Consider the following 24,767-nt stretch of genomic DNA (forward strand, 5'->3'; position numbering starts at 1 on the left):
GGTCCAAGAGTAGATAATCCATGCAATCAGCTCTTGTCTTAAAAAATTTCATTAAGCCCTCTTTTGAAATTTGACTGAAAAGTGATTGCGTTGGTTTGCGGGTTTCTGTAGGCCGTATTTATGATTAGGACGTCCATGTCCCTGAGAATCCTCCATAGAAAAATGGAAAGAATCGTTGTGGGCGATAAAAGAGTAAAACTCCAGGTAAAAGCCGATTAATCTGTGATCGAGGTACTGAACTATAGACGATGGAATCAGTGGTAAGACCAGAGCAAAATTTGATCTATATGGACTATAAAGGTACGCTCAACCTTCTGGGAGAGAAGATATTAGTGTAAGCAAGTATTGATCGAGTTTTCCAACATTCAAGGTTTCTTGTAAAGTACTTGATACGCATCAATGTCAAAGGTTTCGCCTGCAATCGGCCAAATTTCCTTTTCTTTTAACCCCTCCTTTTTAGACATGTCACCGAATATAAACGACGAGTCCCTCCTCGCGTGGGTAATTTGGTAAATGCATATTCTGTAACGGCTACCTGGTTGTGTACCGTTGGATACGAAGAAAGGCGCAACGCGCCCTTCAAAGTGCCGCCGTCGAGTGAAGCTTCACTACCAGTCCAGGGAGCCCAAAGTCTCTCCTATCGTCAAAAGAATTGGGGTTTCTGGAGAGTTGCTGCTTGCATCCAAGATGAATATCTTCAAGAAGAAAACTACGGCCAAAGGTACATTTTTCACATTTTTAGGGTTTACTGGAAGCTTTTTCAGCTCAATTTCCACTCTTATTTGGTGTGCTTTTTCTGTTTTTTCGTTTGTATGTCCATTTGAGGTTTGATGTGGCGAAGTGGGTTTTTTTTTCATGTTTTTCGCTATTTTTGGTGTTGAAATGTGTTCGATTTTTTCTCGGAGTTTGGCAAGTTTGTCTCGTATTTTGTTTGGGAAAAGGTCGGTTGAGCAGGATTCTCACTCTTGGTCCTTTTCTTCTTCTTTTTTTGCTTCGGAAATTTGGGTTGCACTCCCTAGATGATCACAGATTTGTGAAATTCACGAACATATTCTCTGTGTTTCAGTTATGGCATTTAGATGGGTTGAGTTGCTTCTTCACAGTTTCATGTTTTTCCTTTGCTACTATCTCCTTTGACACACAGTTGTGTTAGATTGTTGGCAGTAATTTTTTATTTTTTGGCTGCATGGACCATATATTTTGGTTATGACGCGATTTTGTGCTGCTTCGGTTACTGGTTCTGGGCAAGAACTCGTTTGGATCATAATGGTCGAGTGCAGGGAATCTCCACATTATGGTGTCCGATGGTCGCTCGTCAATAGCAGGAACTATCGTGGTCGTCTACAACTTTCCAGCACTGCTCCTCCAATCCAACTCTCTTGTGCTGGATGTCATTATAGATTTCTGTATTGTCTTAGAGATTTTTATTATGCTAGAGGCGGACTATTCTCATTGTTATCATATTTCATTATTGAATTGACACTATTTTCTATTGTTATTAAATCGACACTGTTGTAACTGTGACCTCTCCTGCTGAATTTATCTGGGAAAAGACCTTTCTTAAAGGGTCCAATTGTTGACTTATGTTTCTTTTGGAGGTGCTTTTCATCAATCCTCTGAGTTTACTTCTGTTTTCATATTGGGTTTATTTGTTACTGTTTCTAATAGAGCTTCAGCTGGTTTTAAACCTGATGCTATTTTCTACTTCTCTAGATGCTCTCAGGGAAAGCAAAAGAGAAATGTCAAATGCAACAAGAGGTTAACCTTCTTTCCATAAATCTTCTCTGTTGTGTTCTATCTTCTAGGAGTTGGATAGTTTTCTGGGTTCATCAGGGTTCGTCATGAATTTATTTTTCCATGAAGTTTCCTCCCTGTGGTTTCTTTTGCTTCAGTATTTGCTTCTGTATCCAAGCTTCAAGTTCAATTCTTGGTTATTATGGAAAATGATCGACTTTTCTACATTTTCTCAGGTATTGAACGTGAGATTGGAGCTCTACAGTTAGAGGTAACAATATATGCCTACATATTATCTGCCATCACTTTTTAGCCATTTTAATGTTTTTCTTTTTTACATGGCATGGATGGGTGTCAGGAGAAAAAACTGGTAGCAGAGATAAAGAAGACTGCAAAAACTGGAAATGAGGCAAGTCCACCTACTAATTTGAATTCCTTGTGCTTCAAATTTTATATTTTTTATGCACAATTAGACAGTGGCCTTCATACCTGATTCAGTGAGACAGTCCAAACCCCACCTTTGTATCCTAATTCAATGGATCCAAGCCATTGAAGAAATTGTCCACTAGTTAATTTTGAACCTTTTTATTTCATTATAGTCTCTGTGTCAATCAGATTGCTAAAACTATCCATTCTCATGAGTTTTATTACCACAGGCAATCCATGGTGACCTTCCCATATGGTGGGTCCAAGTAATGTGGAGCCACGGAGTCTGTATGATATGTGCTGCTTGACTTTCTTACATTTTTGTAGTTTATATCAGAAAGCATTCTTTTTTTTGGTAAAAAAATAGTTGTGGGTTTACAAAGGGACTCAGTTTGGAACAGGGTAAAATAGGGTATTCATTGAATTGGGGACATGGGATGAGAAATGACAATTTGACTAAATTGTTTGCATGATAAATCTGAAAAACATAATTGGACAAGTTTACTGTAGAAACATCTAAATAGATAGTTGAGAAGAGGAAATTCCTCTAAGAAGGGAATTGCCCATGAACTAATTGATCTTGATAGAAGGAACTAAGTTCTTTCCAACATGCAATATGTTAGTCTCCCAAAGAGGATGTGGAAATTAGGTTTTATGAAAATTTTTAGAACTCTGGGGCCTTTGAATAACCAAGCGAAAGAAGTGAAAAATGAAAATAGAACAAGAGAGGTGCAAAGGATCCCTTATAACAATCATGGTATAGTAGCTTTGATAACGTAAGAGAGAATTTGGAAGAAATATGGCAAAGAAAACAAGGATAGAGAGATGGAAGAATAAAAAATCGCGAAAAAGCATAGTAAAAAATGGAAAGGTATTACACGTTAGATGGAGGTGTCAAATCTAGAGTTTCACATCCTAGGCCATAAGAGAAACTTCCTAATGTTTATTCTAACTGCTGTGATAAAAGAGTACTATCCTTAAAAAGCAGTGGCCTCTACTTAAATCTTCAGAATAAATCTCAACCAAGGATCGTGTGATAACTTATAACAGAAACCATAATGAGCCTAAACCCAATTCAAATAAGACCAAATAGAGGCCCCAACAACGCTCAAATAAAAATCTCTGTAAAAAATAAATTTAAGTGAAATATAAATGAAAATTGCTAAGAAAAAACAGATTCTTAAAACTTCTAACTGCAACTTGTACTGATTGTACTTGGTTTCTTGTTTTCCTCATTAAGCTAATTGCCAAATGCTTCTTTTCCTTGTTTGGAGTAGACTTTTTAAGTTCTTCATGTCCATGGTTGTCTGCACATTGGTTTCTCAACCACAAATAATTTGAATAGGTTTAATCATTACTTATGGCATCTCCATTTGCCAGGCAGCTACTCGGATCTTAGCCCGCCAACTTGTTCGGCTCAGACAGCAAATCACTAATTTACAAGGGAGCAGGGCACAAATACGAGGTGTAGCAACCCATACACAGGTATTGGTTCAGAAAAACATTTCTGTTTGCACTATCTTATCTAGTTTGTTCCTCTGACCTTCTTTTTGCATTTCAATGGTTACTTTTCCTACCTAAATACATCCTTTGTCCATTCCTCAGGCTATGCATGCAAATACTTCAATATCTGTTGGAATGAAAGGCGCAAGTAAAGCAATGAAAGCTATGAACAAGGTATATTGTTGTCTTATGTTGATACTGAAAAGAATCCTAAGCCTTCCTAGTGATATTTATTCAGTTTAGGATTGACTGAGCCAAGTTAGAGAATCCTTCTATTGACCAGGTCAAAGTTTTCTAACCTTCTGAAGAACACCCTTTAGGGCTAATACTATATCCGTTGGTTGGATCAACCTTTATGGAACAACTCTTGTTTCATTTGAAAAGAATTCTATTGTTCCTTTTTAGTTATTTACTTCAATGTCTAAGCAGACCTAGTTGTCCGTCTTTCGAGGTCTCTTTTTTAACTCCTGGATAATGTTTGCAGGAAATGGCCCCTACTAAGCAGGTTAAAATCATGAAAGAATTCCAGAAGCAGTCAGCACAAATGGATATGACAGTAAAGTTTCAGCAACCCTAGACTATGCTGCTTTCTGTTCCTGTTTACCTAAATGAGAAACACGAATCTTCTTGATTATTCAATTGGTTATCTATATTCAATTTATGAGTTGTAAGTAGCAGAGTCAGATTTTTGCCTCAGATGGCAATGACTATATGCTAGTGTCATTGGACCTCAGCTGCTTACAAATGGTGGGACAAAAGTTTGTGCAAATTCGGTAGTTATCTTCTGCTTCTGTATTTAAGAAAATGCTAAAATGTTGATATGGTCCACTCTTTAGCAATGTGCAAAATATAGAACTTTTTTTGGATATAAAAGTGAGAAGATAATATAGAACTTGATGAGGCATGCTTATGTTTAAGATATAAAAAACTTCCAAAAATAATAGGGCTTGGAAGTTTAGGTTTGATATTTTAATTTCCATGCAGATTGAGATGATGTCAGAGGCTATAGATGAAACTCTGGACAAAGATGAAGCTGAAGAAGAAACAGAAGAGCTAACTAACCAGGTGAGGATTTCAAAAATGATAGGAATAGGCAAACACCTTTTGTGACCATCAATTGCAAAAATTTGCTTCATGTTTAATCTGTACTAACACGATGGTTCATCTCAGGTGCTTGATGAAATTGGTGTGGATGTCGCCTCTCAGGTGGGTTTTCTGAATGATCAATATGTTGAAACTTATGTTTAAAGCTCTTTTTTGACTGCTATTTTCGTTTATTTCTGAAACTCTACAGTTATCATCAGCTCCAAAGGGTCGAATTGCTGGGAAGAAAGTTGAAACTGTTGTTCAAAAGTAATTTGGCACTCTTTCTGCTTTGATATTCATATATTTCATATATGCCAGTTACTGATCATTTAAACTTAGCTATTGCAGTGCCCAGTCTACAGAAGTCGAAGATCTGGAAAAGAGACTGGCATCCCTCCGGCGTCTGTGATCAACAACTGCAGTTATATTGGAAAGAGAGAATTCTTGAAATATGTGCTATTGAATGTAAATTTTGCATCAGAGGAGCTCATTGAGACTAGTTGGATTCTTGTAGATAAATAACGGTTCTATATGCATTTGTTTCCGACTTTTGTCCTCGATTCCAAAGCTTTAATACGACATTACTTTGAGTTAAATTGTTTTAGGAAAAAAAATGATGCATTTTAAAATTTTCACATGTTTATACTATGAGATGTTGAATTGAGCCACACATTTTGCATTGATTAAGGATGATATTTATATAATTTAGAATAAAAAAATAAATGCAATAATAGAGATCTTCTCGTCTCCTAACCACCTTTCGTATAATAGAGAGTTTAATAATATTTAAAATGCGATCAATCTTTTTTTTACGTGAATTCAACCCAAGAGATGTATGACGATTTCTTTAACAATTATTTTCAAATAAGTGCTAATTAAATATCGTAACTTTAAAACACTTTTTCAGTTTTTTAAATACAATCGAATTCTTCATATGCCCGATAGATCATTAATTTTAATGGTAAAATAGTAATTATATTTTTCTTAAAAATTATTTATAATAAATATATTCAGTTTATTAAATAACAAGAGATTTTGATGTTTTATTACACAATAAAGTACTTTACATTGCATTTTCCATTGAGTATACTAACACGAAAAGATAATTCGCTTTCACTGTCATTTTCATTTTCCATTTCACTTTAATATAAAAAATAGTTTCTTTACCACAAATCCTCCAAAGTTCCTTTACTTAGAATTGTACTCATGTTAATACGATATGATAATTATAAATTTAAAATATAAATTTATTAAGTTAATTTTAAAATAATATAACAATTGTAAAATTTAGATTTTAAATTTATACATTTAAAAAAATAATAGTAATAATATACTTTTTCATTATATTATTTTAAATAATATATGTATCATTTATTGATCTAAATAATTATATTAACACCATATTTTCTATTATTTATAAAACAATAAGAATTGTAATTATCATACTAACTCTAGAATTCTTTGGCACTCCAAGAGTATTTATCCTAGAATTGTAATTATCATACTAACTCTACTAAGCTTATTTCTAATTTCATCTTTAGCTACTAACATTCAAACCATCTAATTTATTTTCTAATAGGTTTGATATATCAATAAAATTTATTACGTACTCCATTTTTAATTTTCCGTTTGGCGTCCCTTTACTTCCGTCACAAACATTAGTAAACGGGCACTGCTCGGTCTTCTTCTGTTTCCCGTAACAAGGGCGTGGAACGGAAGGTCCAAAACCATTCTCTGTTCTTCTCCTCTGCCATATTTCTCCTCACTGAGCACAGTGCACATACCCTTTGATTTCCTTCTTTTGTCATCCTTTTCTGGATTAAGGTATGTATTCTGCATATCTAACCCTGTTTTTCATTATAAACAAATGAATTGATATGTAGGAGCGTTTTTCCGACACATTTTCGTTACATTTTTACAAATCCTCATATCTCGGCGGGGAAGTGAGAAAGTATTAGTTGGATTTTTCGTTTGACTTCTTTATGTGTTAGTTGGAGCTAGATAGTGACTATTCCATTTTAGTTATTAGATACTTGTCGAATTGTGGTAATACTCTGAGCGGAATCTTTCAGTTTCCTGTTGCTTTTCTTTTACTGGGATTTAATGCGCGGAGGCTTTCGTGCCCGTGTCATAAAGGCCTCCGGAAACTTCAACTTGCAGCGGCAGGGGCTGTGCTGTTGTTATTTTCTCTATGGCATTTTCGGTTTAATCTTGGCACTGTGAGGTTTCTGAAATATTTCCCACTATCTCGTCTCATTTACTGCCAATTAGGTAGCCTGTATTTCATTTTCGTTTCTCTTTAAGTTTTGGTTTATTTTGTCTGCACTCTTCCATGAGATATTGTGACTGAAATATGATTTGCTTGTTTCTGTCACTGCCTTCATCAATTTTGTGGTTATCATACTGTCTATTTGTCCCCTTATGCTCTATTTTTTCCTGCGTTTTGTTGATTTGTTTTCCATCTTCTCGCTATTGTATGTTTACGCTATTGTATGTTTAGCAAACTGTCCGTTGTATTCTGGTGTTTATCATTTCAATTCACTTGCATGATTAGGATGGCGAGCATATTTGAGTGTTGTTTTTGGAAAACAAAACTTGCTTTTTCCCTGCTTTTGACGTTTATCAAAACAATTTTGCCTTTTAGAAGTTAGACATGACTTTTACTTTTTCAATCTTTATTGCGTTCATTCATTCAATAATTTTTAGTCTTCCTTTCAGTTGCAGCTTCAATTTTTTTTTAACTCAATTTGCTTGCATTTAAATATCTTGTCTTTCACCTTTTCTTAATTGTCCTTGTGCTGAAATACTCACTCTATGTATTCAGGCTAGAAGAATGGAAGCGGAGGAAGGGGAGCACATTGCGGACGAGTTTGTGGAAAATGAAGTTGATATGGAAGTGGACGGCAGCACTAAGCAAGATAATAGCAAGGAGAAATCAAGAGAGTCAGGAAAACATAGGAGCAAAGATAGAAAGGTAAGGAGAGAGGAGAAAGAAACTGGAACTAGGGACAGAGAAAGGTCCAAGACACATGACGGAGTGAAAGAAAAGGATAAAGAACTGGAAAGGCATGAAACAAGGGAGAAAGACAGTAGAGAAAGAAGGATGGAAGATAGAGTGGACCACAAGAAAGAGCATGAGAAGAGTGGAAACAAAGAAAAATTGAGAGATAAAGAGTATGATCATGAGAAGAGTGGAAACAAAGAAAAATTGAGAGATAAAGATTATGATCATGAGAAATATCGTGAAAGGGACAGGTGTAGAGATAGAGATCAAGAAAAAGATCATGACAAGGAAAAAGAGAGAGGAAGAGACCATGGCAAGGATCGGGAGAGAGATAGAGAGAAAGAACACAGTAAGAGTAGAGTGCGGGACTGGGAGCTTGAGAAGGAGTCAAAGAAAGACTGGGAGAAGGAGAGGACAAAAGAAAAAAATTGCGACAGAGAGAAGGATAGAGATGGGGACAGGAATAGAGAGAAATTACCAGAGGGAGCAAAGGATAAAGAAAGGAAAAAAGAGAGAGGCAAGGAGCATGAGAGAGATAGGGAGAAAGAGAAGGACAAAGACCGAGAGAAGCTGGATAAGGACAGGCATAAGGAGAAAAACAAGGATAAGGACAGACAAAGAGAGAGAGCTAAGGAGAGAGAGAAGGATATGTTGGATGAGAAGAGCTTCCGTCAAGGACTTGAGAGGGAGAAGGGTAAGGTCAAGGTAGGGGAAAATGATGAGAAGCTGAAGTTTGACCCTGATGAAGTGACAAATGCGTCCAAAAAAACAAACAATTTTGATCTTCATCCGGAAAGAAGTAGAGAAGGTCAGAAGGACATGAACAGGGAACCAAGTAGATCCCAGCAATCAAGTCTAGAGTTAGAACAACGCATATTGAAGTAAGTTCTATGTCTACTTTTTGTATTTCTATGCGGTCATTGTTATGCATTAGTTTTATAATGCTTTCTATTTTTCCATGTGATGTGAAGTATACTCGAGCAAGGTAAATGGTGTAGTTAGGTATATTCTTTTGAGTTTAGCTGATTTTTTGAATAGTCTTGTTTCTTGGATTTATGTAGTAAGTTTTGTTTGCTCTATCACAAAGTTTCTTACCATTAAAAAAAAATCTTCAAGCATTAGCATTTACGAAGATAGTTGAGGATCAGAGTTACTGTGTTTTTTTTTTTTTTTGAAGGGTAAATCCACCAGCTTGTCTCTTTAGTGCTAAAGAAACAAGTTGTACGATCCTATAGAATAGATCCTGTTCAAGTAAGGTCGTAAAAAGGAGTTTCTATATTATTTAAATTTAAATTTTAAATATGCCACGTATCTCTTTACAATATATATTTATTAGTTTTTTTGAAAATAAATACATATTATGAAAATGGATGAGGATGAGAGTCACTTTATTATCTAAGATTAAAAAATTGCCGATTCATCTAGCAATCAGTGTATTTTTTATGCGGGTCCATTAGGCATCTCCAATTCAACGTCTGCAGAGCTATATGGCCTTCTCAATGGGCTCCGGGTGTTCAGAGATAAATGCAGTGGTCCAATCCACATTGAAGGGGACTCCAAGGTAGTCATTGGCTGGTGCCGGTGTGCTTCCTTTCCGCCATGGAGGCATTGGGAAATCTTTCAGGAGATTGTAGAGATTACCTCATTATTTTTTTGTATTTGGTCTCATATTCCGAGATCTGCAAATTCGGCAGCAGATGTGCTTGCCAAGCAGGGAGCATCCCTCCAACATCTTGTTGTTAGGGATTTACTCCCTCTTCCTTTGTAAATTTTCGCTTGTTAATACAACACATCTTTATAAAAAGAAAAAAAAAAGATTAAAAAATTGCCACATGTTTCTTCATAATATATATTAAAGCAAATATTGGGTTAGAAGAGTACTAAGTATTGAGAAACAAGTGTTTCAAACAGAGGTTTGGAACTTTCTTTTTATTTGCTCATGTACTTTTGAAGTTTCAATATTGCAGCGCACAAGGCAAACCTGGCATGGAAGTTCTCAGCGCCTAGTAAAATCAAATTCTTCATGTGGACGGCCATCAGAGCACAGATCCTCATCTCTGACAACCTCCATAAAAGAGGTTACATTGCCCCCGATCGCACTTGTCCCCTTTATGGTGTGTGTGACGAGATAGTCTAGCATGTTCTCTTACAATGTGATTTTTCTTGGCAAGTCTGGATGAAGATATTTCAGAAGATTGGTCTCCAAATGGGGCTACAATCAGGACCTTTTTGGCACCTATGAGATGGTTATGGGGATATGTCTTCTTAGGCTAGGCAAGATAATTCTCTTGGCATGCCTTGCGCATGTCCCATGGTGCATATGGCTCGAGCGAAACAACTAGAGATTCAACTCCAAGGCTAGCACCTCGGATAATATAGCTTCTCAGGCAGTGGGCCTTATCTCGAGTTGGCTACATTCTAGGAAAGAGTTTGCTTCTCTATCGGGCGTCTCCCTTTGGGAAAATTGGGGTTTGATCATGGCGGGCCCCTGTAGAAATCCAGTTATGGCCACCTGGGATCCTCCCCCTTACGACTGCACCAAACTCAATTTTGATGGTTGTGCTTTAGGCTGTCCTGGGCCGGCTGGAGCTGGTGGTGTTTTAAGAGACAGCAGTGGAGACCCTATTCTATCCTATGCAGGGCCGGTGGGTATTGCTGATTCAAATACTGCTGAAGTGAGTGCTCTTCTATTCGGCCTCCAAATCTTTAAAGAGTGGCTTCATGACAAGCTGATTATCGAAGGCGACTCAAAGACTGTCATTAGCTGGTGTTCAAAAGATAACTCCCTTCCTTGGCGCTACTGGCCAATTATTGATTGTATTGCTGACATTGTGTCTTCCATTCATTGTAATTGGAACCTCGTTCCTAGATCAACCAATTCTTTGGCTGATAAATTGGCAAAATTTGGAACCTCCCAACAATTTCTCATTGTTTGGGAAGGCTTCCCCTTTTGTAATCTGAGCTCTCATAATAAAATTCAGCATCATTTAAAAAAAAAAGTTTCAATATTCCAGCAGCAGATACAATGACCTGCAAAAAAAAAAAAATCCGGTAATAGTTCTTTTTTTTTTTTTTTTAAACTAGTGAAGTAGTTGAGTCTTATTGCAGACATTGCTATTGATGGCGATTTGCTGAGAGTCACTCTAGTAGCCAATATATGAATAGAAGAATTGCTGTGCCAAAGTTGGTGCTAAATGAGTGGAAAAGGTATTCATATAATGGATTCTATTTTTTGTTTCTCATTGGTCTTCGGCAGATTAGTCTTGGAAGAAGAGTAACCTTGATTTACCCTTAGTGGGCTTCAAATTTTAATTCGTTCTTTCCAACCCAATGTGTGTTCCATTCTGCTGAAGCAATTGAGTTAAGATTCCTTGGACACGAACATGTTATAGATTTTGATATCACTTGGTGAATTTGGAAGATGTTTACATGCCAACATATCTAGTGATTTTTTTTATGAAAGGTGATTTTATTAAGAGAAGCAAAAAAGTGGCGATTTGATCACTAAATGTTTGAAAAGACCATTTACTGGACTGGTCTGTTTGGTTTGTAACTGATACTCAGTGGTTTCATTGCATTCAACATAAAATATGGGTACTAGAGAGTTCTTAGATTCTTAGGGGACTTCATACTCTTGAGTTCCTTGGGCATTTGGAAAGTCATATGCAGAATCAAGTCTAAATTTTTTGAAGGAATTAAAGACCACAACTCCTGAGGCCTTGGTAAATTTTTTGCTTGATACTTGGCTGGGTGATTTTCCTCTTACTGAGAATTTCCTGCTTTTATACATTGTGATTCTCATATTTAGACACTTGCAACTCTCTCCTTGAGTAATGGCCATAAAGGTTGGAACTTTATTTTTTGTTGGGCCCAAGGGATGTGGAAGAAGTTTAGGCAAGCCAGCTTTGGCCTCCTTGCAGAATCACTACTGCAGTGGTTGTGGAGGGGACCGAGAAATTTGGAAGTGTAGTATCCTGTACTCTGTAGTCCCTTTTGGTTCACTCCTTATTAAGATTGTTTATCAGGTTGCTTCTGTTTCATGGAGAAATTCTGGTGGTTTTGTAGCCTCTTTTTGTGTGTTCCTTCTTGAGATGGTTTATTGGGTTGTTTCCCTTTCATATAAAATTCTGGTGGCCATACCAATAATTATTTTTGCTGATTTTCAGGACTATGAATTTAGCTCATGGAGAAAAAGGGAAAGGGACTCATTGAGAGAAAACCAGAGGAAGAAGTGGTTATGGACTTGATGTCCTAACCCTCCCCCTGAAGCTCTATTTATAGATTAATGAAACTACTGTATTACAATAATACCCCGGAACTTATGGTTTAGGGTTTAGGGTTTTAACCCTAGAACTTTAACTTAATTACATCAATGCCATCTCTATGAGATGACTTTTTATTTACCATCCTGTCATCATTGTATGTGGGCCGATGGGCCTTCTCCTTGATATGTGGGCCTTGAGCCCGTCTTCTATATCTCTTGGATGCATGGTTCTTCCTTGGTCTTATGGGCTTGGGCCCATCTTCCAACAATTTCCTTTCAAGTCTCACCAGGGGATAAGGGGTGTATGCACGTGTACTCAGCTTTCAAAAAAATAATCATTTCCTTTTGTTTTCCATTTTGAAAGAAAAAAATGCTTCATCAGTTTTGATACATGGGTTGGTTGCTGTTCTAAGAAAATTTGTTCTTTACTTCAGCCTCTTCTGTTCTCCTGCAGTCAATTAACTGGATAATGCTGTAAAAGACAAAATTGCTTGGCAGTTTCTTTTTGTCATCTTTTGCGGCATTTGCAAAGGAAAGAAGTAAAGGATGTTGGAGGACAGGAACCCTCTCTGTGTGATGATTCGTTGAAAAAATCATTCATCACATTCTTTGCTGGGCCAGCAGCCTCCCAAATTTCTGCTCAATCTCCACCCTATGATGAGGATGGTGGCTGCTGCTGCTGCCACTTGGATCCATTGACTGGTGGAAGTCCACAGTTGGACGCCTCCCATTTCTGCGGGAAATGCCAGTTCTGCTGGTAGAGGAGGGTGTATTTTGTGATAGTGTAGGGTAGGCTCCTTTTGTATCCTTTGCCGATTGACATGGGGGAGCTCAGGCCTCTGCCAGGGTTTCAAAATTTTTTAGTTCTTCTTCTGGTTCCATGCAGGTTGAAGGTGATTAAAAAAATAGGAGAGACCTCAGTCCAAGCCTTTAGTTGAAGTTGGGTAGAGAGCCTTTTCGTATCTTTTGTGTCTTTTGGTTACACGATCAATCTTGTGGTGGAATTCACGACATTTACAGATTGACAAGAGACCCCAGAATTATGGTGAATCAAGTATTTCGGTTGTTTGGCAGTGGAAGCTGGAATCTCAATCTGAGACTTCTATTTGTTCATGAGATGGCCTTAGGTTGACCTCCTCATTTTCAAGCTAATATTAGAGGGATGGGGGAAGATAAACCCATCTAGAGTTCTGGGATATTTTCAATCACCTTGCGTCATAAACGATTGCTAAGGAGCCAACAGGAATTCACCCTCAATCCTCAACAGCCTGGAAGCTCATTGTCCCTCTAAAGGTTAAAGTCTTCTTGTGGTGTTTTCTAGAAAGAAAGGTCCTCCTCATTTGTGATCAGCTGTAAAAAAGGGAGTGCATCCAGCTAGGACTTTTGCAAGTTCTGTAAGTGAAGAAGAGACAATTGATCACACTCTTCGCCGTTGCTCTTTGTGAGGGAAGCTTTAGTCATTTTATGGGAGATTTGATTGAAATTTTACATGCCAGCCACTCTATTTGACCACATCTGCAGCAGCATTTATCTCAAGCTAACTGTGTTGAGGATCGTTTTATGCTGTATCACTGCTGCTGCTATTTCTTGGTGCCTATGGTTGGAATGCAATGAATGCACATTTGTGGTGAAGTCTAGGTCAGTTGGGGTCATCATAGGAAAAATAGTTCACTTTGTCTTCCAACGGTCCAATCTGGTGAAAGATTTTGAAGAAATTATAAGAGCACTCATCAGAGAGAATTGGAGCAAATAGCTTCATGTGGCAAGCATCACGCTGAGACTTTAACAGCCTGGACCCCTCCCCCTTGGCCATTTAAAACTCAAATTTGATGGGTGCTCATTTGGCAAACTTGGTCCCATGGGCTACAGGGAGGTGGTTCATGATTGTGAAGCCACACTCCTCTCCTTTTGGTCCCTTGGGTGAGATTGACTTGACCACAGCAGAAGTTTATGCTTTACTTCATGTGATGATTACCTATAATAGATTCTTCTCTAGCCTAGTGATTGTGGAAGGCAAGTTGAAGATAGTGCTTTATTGGGCCAAGGGGAACAATAGCTAGAAGTGGTGATGAGGCGAACAAGCGATGCGACAGGGCGATCAAGCATCGAGACAAACAAAGATTGTGATGAACAAAGAAGACAACACGTCTGAGGAAGGAGAATGCTCTAATAGAGATAGAGGAAGAAGGAAAGAGAAAAACAGAGGAAAAATTGATCGATGATGGAGGAATAGAAGTGAGGGAAGAGATTGAAGTTCCGGAAATGATGATAGGTTCGACGAAGCGGGACTGAAGCAGAGGTACTTCTTGAGTAAGCGGTTGCACGATGGCTCGGGGAACGGTGATCTTGATAGAGACGAAGGCTGGACTTTGGTGCAGAACTAGAAGACCAACAAATTGACAAATATTAGAGTTAACGCGGGCAGAACCAATTTCTGTTTCAATATGGGATGACAAAACTCAGCATCATCATTGAGAAACTTCACAAGCTACGCGACATCATTTGCATTACTGTTCAGAATGGTGACAAGCGATCCTTCAGTTCGCTGAAGAAGGTATGTGCTAGCTTCACCAAGCAACTGAAGAACACCAATCCCACTTCTGCACCCCTTACTCCCCTCCATTATAATACTGTCCATCAATGGTCCCAAGCTAGCTATGGCTAATGCTCCACTTTCCACTCCCCCCTTGGCTAGACCACCTAAACAAACCTATCTCACTCTTTTCTTACATCCTCAGACCCTTTATGAATGGGCGGGAAAAGTTATCACGGGGAATTGTTTATCGATCACCCTCAATGGATATTAAGGGTGTGGAAACTATCCACTAGCTATCATTCTGCCACACGCTATCCGAAAAACTAGTTTGTTCATGATTGGATGTCGAAAGTTGGTTCATATGGTCAACCAATGTGGCTGATAAAAATGTGATCCTAAACACGACTATCCCCTCTGAACTTCGTGAATGGAACCAATTGGACTTGGAAGAGTGCTTGAGACAATGGAGCTGTGGCAACTTCCAATTATTAATCAAGTGGCACAAACGTTTGATTGACTGGTAAAAATTGACACTAGCACATCAAACCGGAGCAAGCTTGAGTATGTTCGAGCTTTTATCATACCCTTGGATGCCCAGTTTTGTTCCCAGTTGATCAAGCTCCACATTAGATCTGAACACTTTTGAACTTGCATACAATTTGAGGACATCGGCATTACCCAGACACTTTCATGAACCAAATGGACACCGTTGCTAGAAGTGAAGGAGAAGACATGCTGATTCTAACTCGGCCTCAAACCGCATCTGTAGTGAGTCGACTTCAACGACGGCTTTGATGGGGACTCAGACATTGACCCAGTTTGCTTGCAGACTTTAATTCACATTTGAATCAGAATGACCCACCTACTCCTGCACCTAACAACTCCCCTTTTCAGAATACGGCAACTTTGACCCCCTACTCTAACCAAAACTTGTAGACTGACACCCTGTTCCTATTCTTTCCACATGGACGGAGACACCTCTTTAAATCCCAGCCCCATAGAACTTTCTGAACTCTAAGACAAATCTCCCCCACCTACTCCAATATCCATACTTAACATGGAAAAAGATTTTTTCCCACTTGTCAATCTTCCATACCATGAACCCAACTTAGGAAATCACCCCCACCACGAATTACTCCAACCACTTGATCCTAACCAAGAATGTGGACCAAATGACCCAACACTTGACACCTGGTGCCCAAATAATAACACCAAAATGGCCACTTCTTTTCAGGAAACCAACCACCCTACCTTTGCTTCTACCCATAACTTTTCTCAAATAACCCCCGTCCAACCATACCAAATCTGGCAAAAACTTGAGCCCTGCCCAGCCTCACCCTTCTGAAGATGACAATACTTCTTCCTCCCATGATAGTAACCTCTCTTTGGTCAACAATTAATCATTCAACCCTCTATCTGAATTTCCTTTCGAAGTGCCCCTGATACTACTGACGAGCAGTTGGTGTCCTCAAGAAGAAGCACCAGAAGGTGTGTTTAGCTGGAAGCTGCTGGCCCTAGCCAACCTGCCTACACTATCGACTGTGAAGCATGCCAATTATGCATTTCCCTACCTGGCACAAGATTTCAATAATTGGTTGATGCTTTGCAAACGGAAAGGTACAAATATGATGAGGAAACTTGGTCCCAAATGATGGACCTTGCTCGAGTCATGGGGGCTGTCTTCAAAGGAAAACTCTCGGGGGTGTATGAAATCAAGGAATTCAGAGAACAAAAAAGGAAAGGCTAATGATTTTTCTATCATGGAATGTTACCAGAATTAATTCTTGGAAGAAAAGAGCCACCATTTGGACCTTGTTGGACTCATCATACAAATCCCAGCTCATTATCCTTCAACAAACTAAATTACAAGTCATGACTCTTGCAATAGTTCATAACCTATGGCGCTGCCCATCTTTAAGTGGAGAGCCGTCAATGCAACTGGACACTCAGGGGGTATCCATGCAGTGTGGGATGATGATTCAATCAAGGTGGAGGATGCTATCTCAGCAATTTCTCAATCAGTGTCAAATTAATTGACCGCAACAATGGTTGTAATTGGTGCTTGTGCTAGAGTTTATAGCCCGACTTGACATCTACAACCTCCTGATTTCTGGGATGAGCTCCTTTGCCTCACTCAGGTTTGGTCACTTCCATGGCTCATGGTTGATGATTTTAATGCTATCAGATACTAATTGGAGAAATCGCCTCTTGCCTATAGAATCAACTCATCGATGAAAGGCTTTGCAGTCTTCATCGGGAGCTGTGATTTGGAGATCTCCCTCTTTGCAAGGCGTATACTTGGAGTAATGGTCAGCGCTCCCCAATTTTTTCTAAACTAGACAAATTTTTTGCTACTCTGATTTGGTTCCAGATATACAGGGATACCACTGGTCATGTTTTGAATAAAGCTTGCTCTGATCACTGGCCTATGGTCATTTTCTGAATAAAGTCTGCTCTGATCACTGGGCTATTCAGATTGACACCAAGTTGGGCTGATGGGGATCTCCTCCATTCCTCTTTGAGAATGCCTGGCTATTGGAGAAGGGGTTTGAGAATCTGGTTGATGAATGGTGGAAGGAGCTATGAATTAGTAGGTTTGCTGGCTGGAACCTTCGGGTCAAACTTAGAGAACTAAAAATTCGAATCAAGCACTGGTTTACTAGCCATTGTGCAGCCACCTCTACGCGGAAGAACTTTCTTCTTACTCAAATCGCCAACCTTGAAGTCATTGAAGAACAAAGGTCTCTCTCCCCCTCTAAATCTACTAGTGGAATTGCAATTTCTAATCAATTTCAAGAAATGGCTCATTGGAAACAATGTGCAAGATTTAAATGTTAGCTGTAAGCGACGACAATACATAATATTTCCATGCCGTGGCCTCGGCCCCTACAGATCAAATCGAGTTTGCTCTCTAAACATCAATTTTTTTTTGAAAAGATGAATATATTAACAGAGAAAATTACAAAGGAGATAGGAGCAAATCCCTAACAACAAGAAATTGAAGGGTTGCTCTCGTCCTGGCAAGCACATCTGTTGCCAAATTTGTAGATCTGAGAAGCAATTTCAAGAATCTCCCTAAAAGAGTCCCAATGGCGCCACGGGGGAGAGGATGCAGTCTAGCACCAACCAATTACCACCTTTGAGTCTCCTTCAATGTGAAGAGGGCCACTACAATTGTCTCTGAAAAAGCGAAGCCCATTGAGGAGGCCTTGGAGCTCAACTGACGTTGAGTCAGCAATGCCTAACGGGCCAGCATACGAGAAGTGTTGGTTCCCAGAGTGGTCCGAGATAACTCCCCAAAGCCAGCAATCCCGTGATTGCTAAGAGAGGAACCGTCAAAATTCAACTTTAGGAAACCGTGCTCTAGGGGGATCCATTCTTGCATAATTGGGGCCCTGGATGCAAACTTCATTTTTGCCATTGTGCTCCAGTTGTCGCGGATAGAGGAGCCCACCTAGGAGGAGAAAGACTTCTTGGTAAGAAGCTATGTTGACATTTGACCCAAAACATGCTCGACTACTCTCTCCGCGGAATCACATTTAGCATCAAATCGCTTGCGATTGAGCTCATTCCAAAGCCCCCATGGGATGAAGCCAGTGCAAGCAGAGACCATAAGCTTTCCAAACTCAGGAAAGGGGATACCAATGAGCGACTTATTGAAAGAGATCAAATCTGTTGACATACAGAATTGAAGTCCACACATTCCACGAGAAGGAGTATTGAAACAGGGTGTGACTGGCTATCTCAACCTCTGAGTTGTAGAAGGGCAAAGAAGATCAATAGCAAGGTGGCCTCTTCTTCTGAGCACATCGGCCGTGAGTATTTTTCCTTGTAAGGCGCTCCATATGAATTTTTTTATCTTTGGCGGAGCACAAAGACGCCATGCAAAGAAAATCTCCTGATCACTTTGATTTAGATGCCAACCATTGATAAGTTTGTAAGCGGAGGATACTGTGAAGATTCCACTTTTGTCTGGCCACCAAATCAGTATGTCGACTTTTGAAGGCCTTAGTCATACAGAGTGTAGATATTTCATCTACCTGCAAGCCATTAATGCCTCAATATCAGAAAGACCCTGTCTAGGGTGCATGTTCAATCCATCCCCTCAAAAGCTTCGACAATTGATATCTCCCTTCATAAAGATAAGAGAAAAAGATTCCTAAACGAAGACTGAAGGGGTTCCTGTCCTGTCCACCAATCCTCCCAGAATTTTAAGAATTTGCCGTTTCCAACATAAATCTGTTAGCAGAGGAGAATGCGGGAATAAGTGAATATATCGATCTCCAAATTGGAGATAGACCCCTCCGATTACCTCCTGAAGTCCACCATGGAGAAGGACAACCAAGCTTGACTTTTACCATTTCCTTCCAAAGATTAGAAGATATAGTGTTGAACTTCCAAATCCATTTTAAGAGCAAAACTTGATTTATTTCCTTTGATTTCTGAATCCCCAAACCTCCCATCTGTTTAGGCAGGCAAACCTCTTCCTATTGACCAAATGATATTTAAAGGTATCACTCGATCCTCTCCAAGGAAATCTTCTTTTTAACTTATCCATTTCATTGCATATGGAGGCGGAACAAGGCATAAAAGACAATAATTCGGTATGCCTGAAATACAAGACTTTAGGAGGATGAGTCTTCCTGCTTTGCAGAGAAAACGGCCCTTCCAGGATGCCAGACAAGTCTCAGTCTTTTCCACCACGGGGTTCCAAAGACTTTGGTTTATGCGACCATTGAAGGGGGGAAGGCCAAAGTAAGTGGACGGGATGCTAGATGTTTCAAAACCAAAGAGATTTGCCATCTCATCTAGTAGCTCAGGACTTACATTAAAACCCATGAGGGAAGTTTTCCCTCAATTAACTTTCTGCCCCAAGGCTAGTTCAAATAGTCCCAAGACTGCTTTGATCCTTCTGGCACCATTCATGTTACCGATCCCAAAAATGATGGTATCATCCGCGTATTGTAGAATGGGGATATTGAAAGCCTTCTGGTGGCTAGTAGGAGGGAGCCACCCAAGATTCATAGCCGAGTAAACATTGAGGAGAGAAATTCCACTATAATAATGAAGAGAAGCGGAGAGCGTGGGTCTCCCTGCCTGATTCCCCTGGTCCCTTTGAAATACCCGCAAACCGATCCAGTGAGGATGAGAGAGTAGGAGGCAGAACCCACGCATCTACTGATCCAAAATTTCCATTTTGCACCGAAGCCCATTTCTCCATTAACTCATGAAGGAGTACACAATTTACTTGATCGAAAGCCTTTTCTAGGTCAAGCTTGAGGGCAATTCTTGGATCCTTGCTACGACTGAAATGATTGATAAACTCATGAGCTGCCATAGTGGAGCCTAGGATTCTCTTTCCTTCAGGAAGGCACCTTGCTCACGGTGGATGATGATCGTGAGCAAGGCCTTTAGCTGATGTGCCAGAATTCTTGCAATGATTTTATATGCACTCGTTACTAGATTGATAGGCCAGAAGTCTTCTGGTTTCTCAACGCTGGACTTCTTCAAGACCAAGGTAATGAAAGACGCGCCGATGCTGCGAAAAGTGATACCATTCATGAAAAAATCATGTATCATATCAGAGATGTCCTCCTTGAGCCTTGGCCAAAACCTTTTCAGAAAATCTCTATTAAAACCATCTGGGCCTGGAGCCCTATAACATTCCATACCAAGTATAGCCTGCTCAATTTCTCCAGCTGAGAAAGGGGACTCTAATAGGGAAGTGGCTGCATGAGAGAGCCGGGAGAAGGTTATGTGTTGAACTTTTGGCCTATTTGTACATCCTCCAAATATAGATGTGTGAAAAATTGAATCAACACATTAGTAATCGAGGTTCGACACGACGTTACCTCATTATCAATACATAATGAGGTGATTCGGTTGGATCTCCTTCTTGCCAATGCGATGGTATGGAAAAACTGTGTTGGCATCACCTTCCTTTAGCCATTTAAATTTGGCTCTTTGCTTCCATCGAATTTTCTCTTGATGTAGAATAGTATTAAGTTCAGAATTCAGAGAGTTTCGAGAAGTGAACTTAGCAGGAGATAAATACCTTTGTTCCTCCACCAGGTCTAGATCTGCAATCCGAGAGAGGAGAGATGCCTTCTTGGCACCCAAAGAGGCACAACGACTTGTGTCCCATTCCTTAATTTTTCCTTTTCAAATTGTATCTTGAGAGGGAAAGCCCACTCCCTCTTACCATAGCTTGGACCTTCACCCCACCATCCATTTATACGAGAGTCAAATTTTTTCTTACAGAGCCATGAGTTTTCAAATCGAAAAGGTGTAGGCCCCCATTTTTCAAAGGAGGTGGAGAGCATGATAGGCCAGTGGTTAGGACCCACCTTGTTGAGCACTCTTCCAGTGACATTGCCAAAAAAGCTGCAACCAGTCACGGTGGCCAAAAAGTGGTCCAGTTTTGAAAGAATTGGTTGCTGCTGGCATGAAATTTTCCGGCGGCTTCTTCTCATTACAATATCAGAAAGCGTTAAAATCCCCTGCAATGTGATTTTAAAATGACAAGTTCACTTCGGATAGGTCCTGTCTTACTGATGAATTGTTGAACTTCTTCACAGATTTATATAGGGATGAAAATACAATCCGGCCACTGATCCCTGGGCTTCAATTTCAGCAGCTCTCACCTGCTACTATCAGCCTCCTGAAGGTCCCCTTCTCTGAATTGGAGATTGAGCAAGTGGTCCTTTGTCTTTCTTTTGATTGTGCTCCTGGATTGGATGGTTTCAATAGAGAGTTCTCCAAGAAATTTGGGCCTATGTTGAAACTGGATGTATGTGGAGTGGTGAAGTGTTTTTTCTACAAGGGTATTAAATGTGCTGCAATCGGCCCATCTTTTATTGTCTTGGTTCCTTAGAAGGACAACCCTGAATGCCCCTCATATTTTTCCCAATCAGTTTGGTCACCAACACATACAAGAAAATTGCTCGGCTCCTTGTCCGTAGACTGAAAGTTGTCCTCCATATGGTTATACATCATGGCCAAGGCACTTTCATCAAGGGCCAATGTATAATAGATACTGCTATGACTGCTCATGAAATCATGGATTACTTCAAACATCTGAAAAACCAAGGATTCTTCTCAAGCTTGACCTTGAGAAAGCATTTGATCGGGTTAATTGGAATTTGCTGGATCATGTTATGGGATTGATGAGGTTTGATAATTGTTGGAAATCTTAGATCATGGCATGTGTCTCCTTTGCTAGGTACTCTCTTCTTTTTAATGGAACGGTATGCTGCTCTTTCAAAGGATCTCTCTAGATCCTTCCAAGGAGATATCTTTTCCTCTTTACGTTGTTATATTGTTGTTGAATATCTTTCAGCCTTTGTCTATTCTTCTCGTGAAAATGATTGGTTGACACCTACAAGGATGACCCCCTTCTCTAGTTCGCTGATGATACCATTTGTTTTTGCGAAGCCACATTAGATCAAGTCAAAAGGTTGAAGGCTGTCCTTGGACTCTTTGAGATATCCTCGGGCAAAAGATTAATTGGCAAAACCTTCCATTATTGGCTTTCATGTTGATGAAAACGAGTTGAGGAATTATGCTACTTATATGGGTTGCTTGGTTGCCACTCTACCCACTACCCACCTTGGTTTTCCCCTTTTGATAAAAGACCAGACAAAAGTCTTTGGACATTGGTTGAAAGAAATTGGAAAATTGCCTCTCTACTTGGAAAAAGGAGAATTTTATCTAAAGCTGGGGGATTGATACTACTGAATTCCTATATTTGTGGCCTCCCTCAATACTTTATGTCTTTCCTCCCTTGCCCGGCTTAACTCAGAAATTGCTTTGAAGGACTCAAGAAGGGATTCTTATGGGTGGTGCTGATTATGAATTCAGATGTCACCTTGTGAATTGGAAGGATGTCTGATCCCCTAAAGCTCTAGGCGGCTTGGGAATTAGATTTATCAAGGAAATGAACCATGCCCTCCTCCTCAAGTAGTTTTGGCACTTCAACACCTCTCCTAACCTCATGTAGAGGCGAGCTATTGTTACCAAACTGAACTGGAATTCAAGATGGTGGATAGAGGAGGCGTCCACAGAAATCTTTTGCCCTTATATTCCCCCTTCTGCCTGATTTTACTCTTGGCATTCGTCGCTATATTGGAAATGGCAGAACCACTCGCTTCTGGTTGGACACATGGGCAGACAACAGACCCCTTTCACTAGTCTTTCCTCAGCTCTTAAGCGTTGTGGGAGATCAGTTCATCTGAGTGGCTGATTCCAGAATTGATGGTGACTGGAATTTTCATATTAGAAGAGGGTTAAAAGATGAGGAGGCTGTGGAGATGTGTTGGCTTCTCTGCAGGTTGTCATCTTTGGGCCAATAATGATGACCGGATTATCTGGATTCATGAGGATAATGGAAGATTTACCGTCTCCTTGGCTTAAGCTAGCCTTTGTGGTAGGAACCCTGGTCGGAGCCATGATGTAGCTATAAGTTGGATGCTCTCTGGACCCCTTAAAGTTTCTCCTTATGGAGTGCGTTGCTTGGAAAAATACTCACTACTGACAACCTTAGGCACCATGGCAATGTAGTTCCCCAATATTTTTGTAACTTTTGTGATGCTGTTGAGGAGAACATAGATCACATTCTACTTCACTGCCTTTTTGCATGGAGAACTTAGATGCACTTCTTTAGCAAGATTGAAGTTTCCTACTGTGTTTCTTGCAGCTTACTCAACCTTAGCCAATTTAGTAAAGGGGCCTCTCTTCCAAAGCTCAGCACAATCCTCTTCTCGGCTATCCTTGCCCATGTCTCATGGGGGTTATGGTTTTAGTGCAACAACCATCAGTTCTAGAACTGTTGAGCTTCGGGTGATGAGATTATGTGTGAGATCACTGGATCCATTGTAGTTTGGCTTGACACCTGTGGGGAATTCGAAAGCCTCTTGGCCTCTCCACTTCGTGACACTTGACTTCTCCTTTCTTAGATGTCTATCCCCCGGCCCATCACCTTTATAGAGTTGCCCTTAAATCCCTCATTGCCTCGGGATCTTCCTTGCCTCCTTTGTCGTTTTGTGTGGCTTTTGGCCTTTTAATATAATCTCATTCCTCTAAAAAAAAGGGAACGAAAGCCATGTATGGAGTTTTGATCAGCAATTCACCCAAATAGAGGATTTGTTAGTCTCTTTGCAAATTTTGTGGAATCATGTGCTTTGTTTCGCAAACATATAGTGCATCACTATGCTAGAATGGGACACTCGATGTTCAATATCATTGTTAACTTAGCTGAAAGTGATTCTGGGTGATTGTTAGCTGGGTGCCTGCCAGTTTTGTTTCTTGTATCTTTTTTTTTCACTTGATAAAATTTTGCCTCCATTTCAAAACAAATTTTTGTCTTTTAAAAACAGCTATTTATATTTAGTTTTATAGGTGTTTTTCAGTACGTTGTTCTTACCAGCCATGCATCTGTTGATTTTGAGTGCTTTTTTGCATGATGCACATAACTATACTCTTTTTCGCCTCCCCAAATATTGACTCCCCTTCATACACATGCAATGCACTACAAATATTTTTTTCTAGCTGTGAATTTAAAATTTTCTTTACTTAATAAAATTCCACCTCCATTTCAAAACAAAATTTTGTCTTTTAAAAACAGCTATTTATATTTAGTTTTATAGGTGTTTTTCGGTACACTGTTCTTACCAGCCATGCATCTGTTGATTTTGAGTGTTTTTTTGCATCATGCACATAACTTTACTCTTTTTTGCCTCCCCAAATATTGACTCCCCTTCATACACATGCAATGCATTACATATACTCTTTTCTAGCTGTGAATTTTAAATTTTCTTCATTTAATAAAATTCCGCCTCCATTTCAAAACAAAATTTTGTCTTTTCAAAACAACTATTTATATTTAGTTTTATAGGTGTTTTTCAGTACACTGTTGTTACCAGCCATGCATCTGTTGATTTTGAGTGCTTTTTTGCATCATGCACATAACTATACTCTTTTTCGCCTCCCCAAATATTGACTCCCCTTCATACACTTGCAATGCATTACATATACTCTTTTCTAGCTGTGAATTTTAATCATCATGGATTACCATTTGGCTCAATGACCACATGGGAAAGAAGAGGGTGTGTGTGTGTTGTGGGTGGGTGTTCTAGTGTGAGGTCTTTGATTCATCTCTCTCCAGGGTTATGGTTTCAACCTTCAAACAATGTTTCTATTTTTAGCTTATAACAAGT

At 39.5% G+C, this 24,767-nt stretch overlaps 2 protein-coding genes across 2 annotated transcripts in view; both read left to right on the forward strand.

The window, feature by feature from the left end:
* The first annotated feature begins 568 nt into the window (after positions 1-568).
* On the forward strand, positions 569-5,345 carry LOC137951525 (vacuolar protein sorting-associated protein 2 homolog 2-like). Its single transcript, XM_068798238.1, has 11 exons — positions 569-721; positions 1,714-1,758; positions 1,971-2,005; positions 2,093-2,147; positions 3,545-3,645; positions 3,766-3,837; positions 4,148-4,219; positions 4,648-4,728; positions 4,834-4,869; positions 4,958-5,016; positions 5,098-5,345. Exons 1-11 carry the CDS (start codon positions 688-690, stop codon positions 5,156-5,158), a joined length of 651 nt encoding a protein of 216 aa, XP_068654339.1. The 5' UTR covers positions 569-687; the 3' UTR covers positions 5,159-5,345.
* Positions 5,346-6,388: 1,043 nt separating this feature from the next.
* Positions 6,389-24,767, forward strand: part of LOC137952392 (SART-1 family protein DOT2-like) — a 35,450-nt gene continuing 17,071 nt past the window's right edge. Inside the window, 2 exon segments of the mRNA XM_068799547.1 lie at positions 6,389-6,573; positions 7,574-8,634. Of these exon segments, the coding sequence (XP_068655648.1) occupies positions 7,583-8,634 (1,052 nt within the window). The 5' untranslated portion in view covers positions 6,389-6,573; positions 7,574-7,582.

Source organism: Aristolochia californica, unplaced genomic scaffold (assembly GCF_029961685.1).
Source record: "Aristolochia californica isolate CCGP_79_NKW_82.1479 unplaced genomic scaffold, dmAriCali1.0.hap1 SCAF_15, whole genome shotgun sequence".
NCBI lineage: Eukaryota > Viridiplantae > Streptophyta > Magnoliopsida > Piperales > Aristolochiaceae > Aristolochia > Aristolochia californica.

Excerpts from the sequence above, each read along its gene's own strand:
- LOC137951525 (XM_068798238.1), top strand. The coding sequence starts at position 688 with ATGAATATCTTCAAGAAGAAAACTACGGCCAAAG. Across the intron at positions 3,838-4,147 it reads CAATGAAAGCTATGAACAAG|GAAATGGCCCCTACTAAGCA; the intron begins GTATATTGTTGT and ends TAATGTTTGCAG. Across the intron at positions 4,870-4,957 it reads GTGTGGATGTCGCCTCTCAG|TTATCATCAGCTCCAAAGGG; the intron begins GTGGGTTTTCTG and ends GAAACTCTACAG.